Raw genomic sequence first — 13921 nt, forward strand, 5'->3', positions numbered from 1 at the left:
AATGCGATATGAACATACAGACGTGCTCAAATGTGTTGGTACCCTTACAGCTCATTGAATAATGCGTCATTCCTCCTGAAGAGTGATGAAAGTAAAAGCTCTTGTATCATGTATACTTGCATGCCTTTGGTATGTCATGGAATAAAGCAAAGAAGCTGTGGAAAGAGATGAATTATTACTTATTCTACAAAGATATTCTGAAATGGCCTGGACACATTTGTTGGTAACCCTTAGAAAAGATCATACATCATTGGATTAAAGTGATATTTCAAGTTAATTACTTTCTTTAATCAGTATCACACATGTATCCAATCTTGTGATCTCAAGACTATCAAGGCATTCTGGAGCCAAACGTGTGCCCAGTGTCTCAGTCGCAGGTCATGGCTCCTCCAACAGGATCATGACCCAAAACACAAGAATGGATAAGAACAAAACATGTGACGATTCTGAAGTGGCCTTCTGTGAGTCCTGATCTGATCCTGTGGAACATCTGTGGAAGGAGCTGAAACTTGCACCCATCAAACCGGAGACCGCTGGAGCAGTTTGCTCAGGAAGACTCGGCCAAACTACCTGTGAACAGCTGCAGAAGCAAAGTCTGATTTCTATTCAATATGGAATAAACAATGGTGGATGCCAATTACTTTTGTCAGTTTCAAGTTATTTCTGAGAAAATTGTGCATTCTTCGTTTTTTGTGGAGGGGTACCAACAAATTTGAGCAGGTCTGTACATGTTAATACTGTGTGAGGAGAGGGAGACAGTGCTGTCTCACTGCTGAAGAATGCAGACAGTACCAGTGAGAGTTAAACACCAGAGAGAGAGATCACAGACACTTTCAACCTCAATCTGATCACCGGTCAGAAGAACACGCGAGGATGAGGTTGTTGTTGACATTGACAAGAAGAGTCCAGAGATATAAATGAATGTGGAAAGCAGAGATCAGATGTTTAGGGGAAACTTGTTTCTCTGATCTGTAATAGTAGATCAGACACTGTAAAAATGATTTAGCACTTTAGTTGTTTCTACTTAATTTGCGTAAATTGACTCAACTTACAGTTTCTGAATTTATTCATTCAACTTAACATCTTATGTTTTTCTGTCTCAACTAGTTTGTAAGTTGACTTGACAAGAGCATTCGTCCATTCAGTAGCAATCACGTTGGCGTTCTCAGCATTTACCGCCAGATCTTGTGCAGCACGAAGCTGACTGAAGATGTTCGTCGGCCATGATGGAAACTTCTCGACACAACATTAAAACTTAGACGGTCGTCAAATTTGGTAAGTAAACGTTTGTTTATATTCACGTGATAACTTGACATAACAAGCTCTGCGCCATCTGCCGGAAAAACAAGCCTCTGGTTCACGCGCATTCAAGAGATGACGGAATTAATTAATTATTTAATTATTTATTTAGCCAAATTTGCTAGTTAGTAAAATAAGCTACTTTAAGTTGAATGAACTTCATTTTTAGTACAGACTGTCCAGGTAACTTGAAAAAAGTTGTTGGGCCGAATAATGTTTGTTATGTCAACTAAACTTTTTTAAGTTGAAAATACTTAGAATATTAAGTAAATAAAACTGAATCGAAGCAAAAAGTTAACTAAAAAACGTAAGTTGAGTGAACATTTTTACAGTATTATGGAGATGATGATGTAGCTAGAGAAGAACATGAACATGAGTGTGAGGGTCGGTGTCGCTCTATCAGAGAACACAGACAGGTCCAAACACATGCTGGAATCTCTCTGAATGAATGTTTCACACTGAAGGAATTCATCACCGTTCAACAACACTACACTGACATCAACACATTACACTAACACAATGACACATCACTGATATTAATAAGAATGTTCTAACACACAACATTCACAGCACACTGTATATATTTACATTGACATTTATGCATTTGGCAGACGCTTTCATCCAAAGCCACGTACATTGCATTGTGTTATACATTTGTTTCTGACTATATGTGCAATCCTCTGGGATCAAACCCATGACCTTGGCATTACTAGTGCCATACTCTAACCACCGAGCCACAGGAGAGATATATTTATATATATGTGAAAATAATGAAAGCTTTGAGTAAATGAAGTTGAAAGATAAAAGCTTTTCTATGTTGGTCATAAGTGATGTCTATGTGTATGTACAGTATCAGAGAGGTGAAGTGTGTGTCAGAAATAAACGAAATGAAAGAGTAAAATGTCTCACCACTCATGATCCAGAACAACCGAAGCGGAGGATGAAAAATGAGCTTGAGATTGAGACGCTCGCACCTACAATAAACCCTCCTGACTGATCACTACACACACAGAGTGCACCTCTCTCGCCCCTCTCCCTCCCTCTCTCTCTCTCTCTCTCTCTCTCTCTCTCTCTCTCTCTCTCTCTCTCTCTCTCTCTCTCTCTCTCTCTCTCTCTCTCTCTCTCTGTCTCTCTCTGTCTCTCTCTCTCTCTCTCTCTCTCTCTCTNTCTCTCTCTCTCTCTCTCTCGTCTTATCTCTGTTTGAGAAATAACACATTAATGAATAACTTTCTGAGTCTTGAGCGTCAGGTGATTGTGTTGTTAATAATTAAACAAGCGTCCAGACTGTGGGTGTGTTTGTGACCTGTGTCTCGACTCACACTGAGTGTTTGTGGATTTCTGCCACTAGAGGACGCTGTGTGCACATTCTATTGGACTCGGAGTCATAAATCTGACGGAACACAGACACCTTCAACAACCCGTGTCTGCGGTGGGCAGCTTTGTTGTGATGTGTTGTGTATTATACTGTATATTCCCAACACTATAACTTCACTTTATTAAGGATACTTGAGCAAAGTCATTTATATACTGCATATCATCAGTGTACACATTTTGAGCACACAACCAGTTTTCTGAGAAGTACATAAAAAGTGAAAGTATACTTTCTCATGTTGTGTTGTGACATCACCTGTATGATGTTGTTGTCTTGATCTCCACAGTAGTTTGATGTTGTTCTGTCAACTCCTCCATCTCTCTCTCTCTCTCTCGCTCTCTCTCTCTCTCGTGAGTTCAACAGTGTGTCTGTGTGTGCAGCAGTGGATGGAATGTGCCGGAGGGCAGTAGTGTCCAGCGGTCATGATCTCCATCTCTGATCAATACAAACACACAATCACAGCTTTGTCCTGCTGAAGAACGCCTGCTTGTGTTCATCTAGTTGCTGACATTAAAGGGACAGTCCACCCAAAAATAAAAATGATGTCATGAATGAATCATCTTCAAGTAGTTTCTTTATACATTTTTTTGCTCTGTTGAACACAAAGAATATCAGCAACTGAGATTTCCTGGGTAGTCAAAGGTGCCCCAGAACTGTTTGTTTTCCAAAATTCTTCTAAATATTAATTATAATATTGTATATTTTTTGTTCTGTTAAACACATTAGAAGATATTTTATATAATAAATTATATAAATATACAAAAAAATATTTTTTTCTAATATGGTAGTCAATGGTGCCCCAAATGTCAGTTGCTGACATTCTTCGTAATATCTTTCATGTGTTCAACAGAACAAAGACATTTATACAGGTTTGAAATGACTTGAGGGTGAATAAATCATGACAGAATTTTCATTTTTGGGTGAACTGACCCTTAAACAGAATCACAGCCAAACTCAACAGATGTCAACAGCCAAACTCAAACGTTTAGAAATAAAACACATTGATGTGTAATACACACATATTGACCACAGTCAGATTCAACATTAAACATTTGTCCAGTGACAGGGTTAATGTTGTCATCAGAGTTCTGTCATGTGTGAGGTTCAGTTGTGTCATGTGTGAGGTTCAGTTGTGTCATGTGTGAGGTTCAGTTCAGTCATGTGTGAGGTTCAGTTGTGTCATGTGTGAGGTTCAGTTGTGTCATGTGTGAGGTTCAGTTCAGTCATGTGTGAGGTTCAGTTGTGTCATGTGTGAGGTTCAGTTGTGTCATGTGTGAGGTTCAGTTCAGTCATGTGTGAGGTTCAGTTCTGTGAGCGTTTGCTGTAGTTTCTCTTCCTTCCACCAAGGAGACGCTTTCATGAAGTCATGGAATTCTCTGGAGTCTTAAGATCACTGACATCCAGTCCTCTCGTCACAGATGCTTGTCCATGTGTTCTGGTTGTCATGACACCCGTCGCCGTCGAGCTGAGAAAGATGTTTCTGGAGTGTATCAGCAGGTCTTCCTCAGGATTAATGGGAGTATCAATTGGGGTGCACTCTCTTTAGGGTGTAATGCTCTACATTACCAATCACTTTAGATTCAAGAACTGCTCCTGAACCTCCTGTAGGAGTAAAACAATAAAAACAAAATTATAGAGATTCAAACATAGAGCACCAGAAGAAACATGACGTGAAGAACTCAACATATAAACAAACATCATCATCGTCCATCAATGTGAGATAAAGAGATCAAGTCATAAGACATTCAGTGTTATTAATATTATGTGTTGTTGTATACAACAATACAAACACCAAAACTTGAGAAACACCTCAAATGTGTATTTTTCACACATCCATCAGAACAGGTGTGAGGGGAAAACTTAAAATCGCCGCAGTTTCTTTAAACAAACGTGTTCATAACGAACTCTTACGCGCGTGTTTTTATGCTCAGATTCTCTCTGAGAGGAAAACTTACTTTTATTTCTGAATGTGTTCATGCTGTGTGTTTATTTAACGCTCCTCCGGTCACAGACGCCCGCGCGTGCACACTATGCGCTTGCGTTTCCCGCCCACCGGGCTCGTGCCCGTCGCGACGGCGGCTGCGCGCACACACTTCAGACAGCGCGTGTGGAATATGTGACGCTGATCTGCGTTTTTACGGTAAGCAAAAATTATCTCATAGACTCGAAAGAAAGATTTGATGTGACATGTTTGAGACGCTGTGAATGCTTTATTATTTCATTCACATTTGTAATGTTTACTATTTTAATCGCGGACAACGTAATAAAATACTATTGTAAACTGTATCACAACACCTTGAGACTAGTGTTTTTGAACGTTACCATAGTAAATGTTACATTACAGTATTCACTACAGAAAGTGTACTAATTACAATATTTTAAACTGGTACACTACAGTATTTTATGTGGGATTATCAAAGTGTTATAATGTAAAAGATGAACCTGTTATAATAACATGATTTAGTCACTTGGAGTGTTTGGGATGCTAATGGAGAACTTTCTCCAGGTTTAGACTAATGTATAAATATCTTTGATATTAGAATGCTAACAGTTTTACATAAAATTGTATTTAATGTGTAATCATTGATCATCATAAATGTGAAATCCCATGTGATGTGTCTGTGTGACAGTACTGGTATTATTGAATGAGACCACTTTAGTTACTCTGCTTTCTGTTCTCTTGTGTCTTTCTCAGGACACGTGTTGTGTTGTGTGAATAAAACCCAGACTGACAGACGACTACAGTAAATGGATTGAGACGCTCCAGTGAAGTGAGAGAGAGAGAATAATCCAGGTAATCTCAGCCGGTCAAACCCCTGCGGGATTATTCTCATGTGGGTTTGTTTGGGGTCTGCGGTGGTCTCAAAATCAGACACACACACAGGACAGACGGATTATCTCAGTTTAAAATGATCTGACAGAACGTCACATCCCTTAAGAAACAGCGTCCAATGTGTGCTGTGAAAGACATTTAGTGGAAAATATGATTTGAAGACAACATTTAAAAGATCTCTTGGAGTAAACCAGCGGTTAGTTGTGGGTTAGGGTGCGAGAGATGTGTGTCACTCAGAGTTTAGTGAAAAGGTGTTTTAACTCCAGCGAATCCTATTAGACGTCTTTAACAGGTTATTTATAAACGTCCCTGACTCACACCTGAAGACACACACAGTCTCTAGATGAGTTGTTCTGAACAGATGTGTGATGGACGGAGTTTGTGAAGAGCACCGCCGGTGGTGTGTACCTGAAACACTTTGTCCTAAAGATGTTCTTCGATGAGAGAGGCCAAACTGAGGCGATCTGAGAACTACAAATGATTTCCTAAACAAGTGACTTTCAATTTTGTGAGTTGTTTAATTCAATTTCATCAGATATCTCCTGAAAAACGTATAGGCCACATTACTAAACAGGTGTTCAAACAGATTTCTCTCTTCGTTCGTTGATATTTCGGATCAGTAAGTGTAATTGAACATTATTGTGTCAGTATGAGTTTGGGGAAACTGCCGGTGATTAAAGGACTGGTGTCCACGTCTCAGAGCAGACGGCGTTTTAAAAGCGACCTATCCGTGGACATGATCAGTCCGCCCCTCGGGGACTTCCGGCACACGATGCACATCGGCCGCGGCGGAGATGTTTTTGGCGACACCTCATTTCTCAGCAGCTACGGAGGTCCAGCTCATGACGAGGAACCACATTCACCCTCCGGATCAAGACCCACGCGCTTTCTGTCACGCACGCTACGACACGTACGGAGGAATCCTCCGGCCCGGCTGAGAGGAGGGTCACGTGACCTCGCCTCACCTCCGCCCTCCGTCTCTCCCATCATTAAAACCGCCATCTCACTGCCTCAGCTGAACCTGGACGCTTCCAACGGAGGCCTGAAGAGGGCGCTACTGTCCACCTCCATCAGCTCACCGGCTGACTCACGCTTCTCTTACAGTAAGAGCCTGAATTTACACACAACACAAAACATACTGCTTTTCATGTTTGTTTTAACGTATTGTTTTTAACAATCCTCCGTTCCAGGAAGTTTAATATTCTGAGTATACGTTGAGTAAAACCCGTGACATTTGTGCTGCTTACACAATCTCAGCCCACTGAGCTACACAAACCCACACACACCGCCACCTGCTGGACAGTGAATACTTTGTATCTTGGATAGGAAAATTGATTTAAAATATACCAGGAAATTACAGGAAAGCAACGTGTTTCTTTTTAAATGTCACTAACATTGATTAATGCACAATGAACTTCGATGAATGAACAATGACATTTTATATTTGTAATAATTAACAATCGAATCTGCACACTATTTTTCTTACTAAGAACTCAGTTTGAATATTACTTTAGTCTTTATATTATTTATTATATAATAATGAGACTGACCAGAGATCAGTTGTATTCAGGTTTTTGTCAATCCTCTGATGTTCTGCAGGTCTTCTGGACTCTGGATTTGTCACACTGCCTCGTTTCTCTCGGATGGATCAGAACTTCAGAGAAGCGTCTGGAAGTTTGTGTTCAGACTACAGACGGAGTTCACTGCCTGAGAACAGCGACATGACACTGACACGATCTGATTCTCTCACCTCCTTCACCGTGGACCTCGGGCCCTCCCTCATGACTGAGGTTCTGGGTTTGATTGACAGCTCCAGACGTCTCTTCAGCAGCACTAAGGACTGGGATATGGAGGAGGAGGAGAGTTCATCCGTCTCTCCACAGGATGATGATGATGATGATGAAGAACAGCTGAACGTGTGTCCGGTCAGAGAGGAGGTCAGGATTGAACCTCAGAGGTTTCAGGAGGCCGCAGACGTACTGGCGCGTCACTTTGGAGGAGGAGGAGGAGGAGGAGGAGGGGGAGGAGGAGATGGAGAAGGAGGAGGGGGAGGAGGAGAAGGAGGAGGGGGAGGAGGAGATGGAGGAGGAGGAGGAGGAGGATTGGTAAAAGAGGAGCGTCACAGATCTTCATCTTTCAGACACAAGAGGGCGCTGTACACCTTCACTGAAGCAGAGGAAGAGATCAACGTATGAAATACATTCAGAGTTGATCTCTGATTCCAGACAGCAGACATACCATCATTTCAACATTCTACAGGTCTCATTTGAAAACTTCGTATGTTCAATTAAAGTTGTGTACAAAGGACAGTTTTTAATGAATGATGTGTATTTATGTGTGTTTAGTACTGCTCATTATCTACAGTGACATTTATTTACATCTGCTTACAGAAGACTATACTAAATACCTTGAAATTGTTTAGATCTATTAACATTTCTGTTCCATACATCAGTGTGTTATATAGAGAAGCAGTATCATGATGATTTAAGCAGTAAGTGATGATGACATCATTGATCAGCTGCTTGAGGGCGGAGTTTACTGAAGGAGAAAGTGTCGTATGTGTCTTTATGGCTGAAGAATCTGACAGGTTCAACTGTTTGTTTATGGCTCTGTGATGTCTCTGTTTGTTCTGTACTGACTGACTTTAGACAGCTTGTGCCTTTGACATTTTAATGGAATGAAATGCAGTGGATTTCAAAGCAATGCAGTAAACGTGAATGTTTTAAATCGTAGGGAAGATTTGATAAACGACGAATGTTGGTTTAATAAAGACTAGTGTTAAAACATTGACGTGCGCCCTAAAGAATGGCTTGTTTCAACCCACGGTTGAGTCCAATATGGACATTTTCTAGATGAATTTAAACCCACAGTTGTGTTTGTAATACTTCACCAGGCAAGGGTTAAATTGGGCCGGGGCGGGGCATAGGCTGACGCTCTGCTCCCCGCATGTGTGTGGCTCTTCTGGTGTTATGGAGCGGCACTCCGTCGTGCCCTGGTATAAACCTGCTGTGCCCCAGTACAAATCTCACGTTTTAGTAACAATTTGACCTTTTTCGTCAGTGTAAACACTTACATTGATAACGGATGAAATAAGATACATTGTGTTTGGTCTGCGCGCGCTTGTGTCTCCTTCTGCAGCGCACAGCCGCTATATTTGCGAGTTGTAGACGTGACGTGCGGCTCTGTTGTTTTAACGTTTCAAGTCATAATGAGCTGTTTGTGAAGAAATTGTGTCATTTTAATCCAATTCAAGCATTGAAGCGCTTCATGGTGCGTGCGGCAGCAGCGATGCACAAGATAATGGTGCACCTCAATCATTGTGAATGTTGTATGAAGTTTTGACAGAAACGTACTGGAAATACACAGGTCACACATACAATTCTGTGGACGTTAATAAATGAAGATATTTGATATCGACACAAGGAAAGGGCGCAGGCCTACAGAAAGATTCTATTCTTACATCTATAGCTTTGTAAACTGCTGACATCTAGAATGAGTTTGATCTGCATTTTATTGTTCAGGCTCTCTCAAATTATATTTTACAGTCTGTCAATTAATACGATTATAACGTACCCCTCAAAATCTCCCACATAACAAATCCCAATTTACCCCCTGCCAACAACAGTTAAAACAACCCAACATTTATAAAGTGTGTTGATGTTTTATAGATCTTACAGACAGAATGTCTCAAGCGTTTTATGGATTTCGTCATATTACATGAATAAACTTTCATTTTATGGAGAATAGGGCAAGAACACTTTGTTTCACAAAATACTATACCGATCGAAATTTGTTTAATTTTAGACGTTCCACTTTCAGTTTTGCCAAATCAACATAATTTTGTGCGGTTTGACTGATTGACATTGAAATAGATATTCTCATTTCCTGTTTCACCAAATCAAGATGCTGTGCAAAACTTTCAGACAAATATAGAAACAGGTGAAATGATGAATGAGTCATGACTCTTTTCAGGTCTGTGTGTTTACATGTCTGAAGATGATCACAGTTTTATATGCACTGAACAAATGGAAGTATTTAAAGTCACGGCATTATTTCTTTTCATTTCCTTGTGATCTCAACATCCCAGAATAGTAGAGCTGCTTGACGTTAAAGAGAAAACCCCATTCATTCATTCATTCATTCTTCCATCATTCATTCATTCATTCATTCTTCCTTCATTCATTCATTCATTCATTCTTCCTTCATTCAGCGGTGTGGATTGTGTTGGAATGTAGTCTTGAGAGCATAAATGGGATCATGAAAACACAATGTGTTGACACAAGCTTGAAGTAATAAATCTTCTATGCGATGTTAGTCGTATATTCCAGCTCTTTGTTTTTGATTCAGACATGTTTCTCCTGGTTGTTACTGAGTTTATAGTTTCAGGGATTTTATTGTGTTGGGTCAGAATCCTGTTCTTTCTCTGTATGACGGCACTAAAACACTCAAGACAATAAAACTAAAACAACTGATGTTAAAACAGTTTATTTTTGTTGGGAACTGAAACATTCTCTTGAAAACACTGAATGTTTTCTCACCGCACAACACATTTACAGTGAAGTCAAATATCATTGAACTTAATGCATAATGAGGTCAATCACAGACCTAAAGGCATTTCTTGTGATTATACAGGTGATTTATTATTTATTCAAGTTAACAATTCAGCCTTCTACATTTGAACTTGAACAAAATCTTTGAATGTAGAAATGTCTTGATATTAAAGGTAATCATTTTTGGTATCTACTTTTATTTTGGTGTAACTGACACCTTTGTATTTGCCTCTGGTTTCATTATTTGCGAAAAACAAATCCCATGCAGTCGATGTCCGAGCCGCATCTTCCCACGATGCCCAGACACAATCCAGAGCCGACGTCGATGGGGTATTCTGTTTTCAGTCCCCAGCTTGTCATTTTCACAAAGAAACTTCTAGAATAGTTGGTGTTGAATTTGATGGCTCCGAGACGCGTCCCCGCTCCGTTTCCCCACAGTGACATCGAGGTGATGAGCTCGCCGGGATTAAACACAAACTCTTGATATGATCCTTCAGGTATTCCAAAGGTTTCCTCTCTTCCGTCTGTTAGCCGGGCCCGGACCGCCTTCACCTGTGAGCCGCCCACCCAAACCCACATCTTCTGTAAACTGGAACCATTGTTCTCACCAGTGAAGGAAAATTCATGACCTCCATTGCCACCAATTATGTACAAAGTTGTTGTCATTTTGTAAAGGGATTTGATCTGAAAATTGCAACACAGATGAACAAAAGTGTAGAAACAAAAAGGAAAATTATTTTTTCTCCTATAATCCAAATGATTAGAAGCTCTTGGCTACCTGTTAAGTGCACTTACTTGAATTTCTGCTGAAATTGGACTGAAGAGCAGCTCATCTGGTGGGTTGTGTTGAACCTGACAGCTGCTTTTATATGGAGCTCATGAGGCTGGACTTCATCTCCACACTGAGCATGTGCAACATTACAACTCCCACTCACCTCACTTCAGTGGAACTACAGCATCAGATACAGGATTCAGTCATGTGTGAGTGTGACAAGAAGGTCATTTATACACGGATCAGAAAGAAAAATCACAGATGAGATCCCTATTACATGTGAATTATTTCAGCATTGCTTTTTTTCTAGTAATCGTACGTTTTTGAATGATGCACCAAGTGATGATGAAATGGTTTGAACACAAACAAAAAACCCACGATGGGGGCAAAAACTAACTGAAACAAAACTCAAAATAAAACACTTCCCACAAGGGCGTAAAAACAACTAAAGTCAAAAACGACAAGAAATAATGACCCATAGAACACTGCAGGCAAGACTTGAACCGGGGTACTAGACGCTGAGGGATAATTACAGGAACAAACACCACGAAGGCACAAAACAAAACGGCACGGGACAGAGGGAACTGGGACTTAATATAGGGGAAGATAAACAGGGGATACAAATACAGGGCTAGTCACGGGAATTAAACACTAAAGGAGAGATAACGAGAAAACAAGGGGGCGGGGCCAAAGCACAAGACAGGAGGACACGTGGTGCAATGTCATAACAAACAGCCACGTGTCTCCACACAGGACGCAACACACACACAAGACGTGGTACTGTCACGACCCTGTCCACAAAACTAGAAAACTCCGGACAAGAAGGACAGCATCATGACACAAAATGGCTCCTCACACTACGTTTCACACAGGCTACACGAAATTTGGTAGGCTCGTGTATCATCCCAATACCTATAAAAGTCTCTTGGAGCCATGCTCTATACCCAACAGGAAGTCCGCCATTTAGATTTTTCGCTGCGGTTTTTATGCAGTTTCCAGACGTCGTATTTCAACGAACTCCTCCTAGTTTTAACCGAATCAACATCATTCTCGGTCAGTTTCATCTAAGGCTAGAGTCTCATCTCATCTAGAGTTTTCCTTGGTGGGTGTGTCCATGGCGTCCGGCCAAAATGTGGTGTTTCGCCATGAAACAGGATGTTTTTGTAACTTGAGCCTACAATGTCCAGTCTGCCCCAAACTTCACATGTTTGTGTGGTTCAATAAAGCCTTGTGTGAACGTTTAAAAAAGTTTAAAAATGGTTTTTAAAATTTGAATGATTTTATATAGCACAGTCGGACATACCATAGGCTGTATTGAATGTTTAGAATTGCAAATAAATTTCACTGTCATTAAAGGGAATTAGTGATTAATAACTAACACAGGATGAAATATGAAAAGTATAAAACTGGAAAGAAATTCTGATTCCGTTACCAAATGACTTTTAGTTAATCATTTCAAGTGTAAAATGCCTCAATGTGTCAAGCAGTTTTCATTTGTCTTTCTGAGGTTTGTGCTCAAAACACTGAAGGTTTTTATGTTTCCACTTATGTCAGTCTAAAGCTTGCACCACCAACGTTGATTCAATAAAGCTACAAAGTATTTAGTTTTCTCTCTGGCTACCATCAAACTTCATTAGTTTTATGGCTAAGTTTGCGCATATTACAAGTTAGGACAAACACACCAATCTGAACACCACACAGAGTCACACCATCACAGAAAACAATTAGGTGTTGGGTAATCAATTGGAATATATGTAGGTGGTTAAGACTTTTACCATCATTGTTGGCAAGGCTACTTGTGTACAGTGAAATGAATATGAAGAGAAACTCAGTTCAGTAATGTTTCAGTTGATTCTGTGCTGACAGGAGATTTCAGACAGGAATTCAAAGCTATTTTATGTAAGTGATAATGTCCAGGCAGCCGGTTGTTATGGCAGAAATAATCCCCGACTGATCAGGACGTGAAGCGGAGGGTCTTGTGTCTCACTGAAGGGGCTTATTTCTGCCATAACAGCCGGTTGCTTGTACATTATCCCGCTTATTACACGGCTACTTGCCACATGAGAAAAAATAGACATGAAATGTGAATCTGAAATATTTGATTAGCTCATTTTTACTGAATGCAGACCTTCCGTGAGGAAAAGACGTTTAGTTTCGGTTTTAAGGTAAGAAACGACGTTCAAATGTCACGAACAGGCAAATTGGTTTAATCATTTGTAAATATAATGTCATATATGTGATTAAAAGACATATTTATATTTAATTTGTGTAATATTAAACTGTACCTGTCACAATGATTTGCTGCATCCGGGTTACCGTGTGTTATTAGTTTTGAGCGGTTGTTATCTGGGAATAACGAACCAGCAAATGTTGTGACTGGCCAATCAGAATCAAGCATTCCAACCAGCCGTGTAATAAATATAAAGGAAGGTTTGTCCAACTATGACTGTTGGTTTGATAAAGACACTATGAAGAAGAATGCTGGGTTGTTTCAAGCCATGTTTGGGTGGAATATGGACATTTTCTAGATTAATTTAAACCAACAGTTGGGTTTGTTCATATTTGAACCGGTGTTGGTATAGGGGTTGGTATGGTGTTGGGGGTTGGATTGGTTGGTTGGGCACCCCCCCTGTTATAAAGCGTTTTAAATCTTTTAATGACTTTATATCTAACATAACATAATTTTCATGTCAAATTCTTAAATTAAAATCTAAGAGATTGTTTAATGCAGCTCACAGGGCCATGAATCCATGAATGGTATAACTGCAAGGTATCATCTTAATGATTTGAACTCTTCAGTTCAAATTTATTTCTATAGCACAATTACAATCTTTCACAGCTTTACAAATACATATTAATATAAAAAGTAGCTACATTAATATAATAAGTAGTGACAGAAGTATAAATCAGGAAATTATGCAAAATACATAATAAATATAAAACTTTTATATATAGTAAATACAAAAATATTAAAAGATAGTCAAAACATTAATTTGTGGTCATATTTAATAACTGTACAAAATATTTGTTACAGGCATATATATTTTAACAAGGGTTTTCAAGGTCATCCATTAATGTCTTTTAAAATAATCACT

The 13921-nt window shown here is 39.7% G+C and overlaps 2 protein-coding genes across 2 annotated transcripts in view; one reads left to right on the plus strand and one right to left on the minus strand.

Moving 5' to 3' along the window:
* Nucleotides 1-2372, minus strand: part of zmp:0000000896 (caspase recruitment domain-containing protein 10) — a 12138-nt gene extending 9766 nt beyond the window's left edge. Inside the window, exon 1 of the mRNA XM_057326881.1 lies at nt 2209-2372. Within this exon, the coding sequence (XP_057182864.1) occupies nt 2209-2215 (7 nt within the window). The 5' untranslated portion in view covers nt 2216-2372. The remainder of the gene's footprint in view (nt 1-2208) is intronic.
* A 2343-nt stretch (nt 2373-4715) lies between these two features.
* cdc42ep1b (CDC42 effector protein (Rho GTPase binding) 1b) lies at nt 4716-10289 on the plus strand. The gene is made up of 4 exons (XM_057326884.1): nt 4716-4811; nt 5367-6607; nt 7104-7511; nt 7614-10289. The coding sequence occupies exons 2-4, from the start codon at nt 6154-6156 to the stop codon at nt 7697-7699; spliced, it is 948 nt and encodes a 315-aa protein (XP_057182867.1). The 5' UTR covers nt 4716-4811; nt 5367-6153; the 3' UTR covers nt 7700-10289.
* The last annotated feature ends 3632 nt before the right edge of the window (nt 10290-13921 follow it).

This window comes from Triplophysa rosa, unplaced genomic scaffold (assembly GCF_024868665.1).
Source record: "Triplophysa rosa unplaced genomic scaffold, Trosa_1v2 scaffold143_ERROPOS1151363, whole genome shotgun sequence".
Classification (NCBI taxonomy): Eukaryota; Metazoa; Chordata; class Actinopteri; order Cypriniformes; family Nemacheilidae; genus Triplophysa; species Triplophysa rosa.

Excerpts from the sequence above, each read along its gene's own strand:
- cdc42ep1b (XM_057326884.1), top strand. The coding sequence starts at position 6,154 with ATGAGTTTGGGGAAACTGCCGGTGATTAAAGGACTGGTGTCCACGTCT. Across the intron at positions 6,608-7,103 it reads TGACTCACGCTTCTCTTACA|GTCTTCTGGACTCTGGATTT; the intron begins GTAAGAGCCTGA and ends GATGTTCTGCAG. Across the intron at positions 7,512-7,613 it reads TCACTTTGGAGGAGGAGGAG|AAGAGGAGCGTCACAGATCT; the intron begins GAGGAGGAGGAG and ends GAGGATTGGTAA.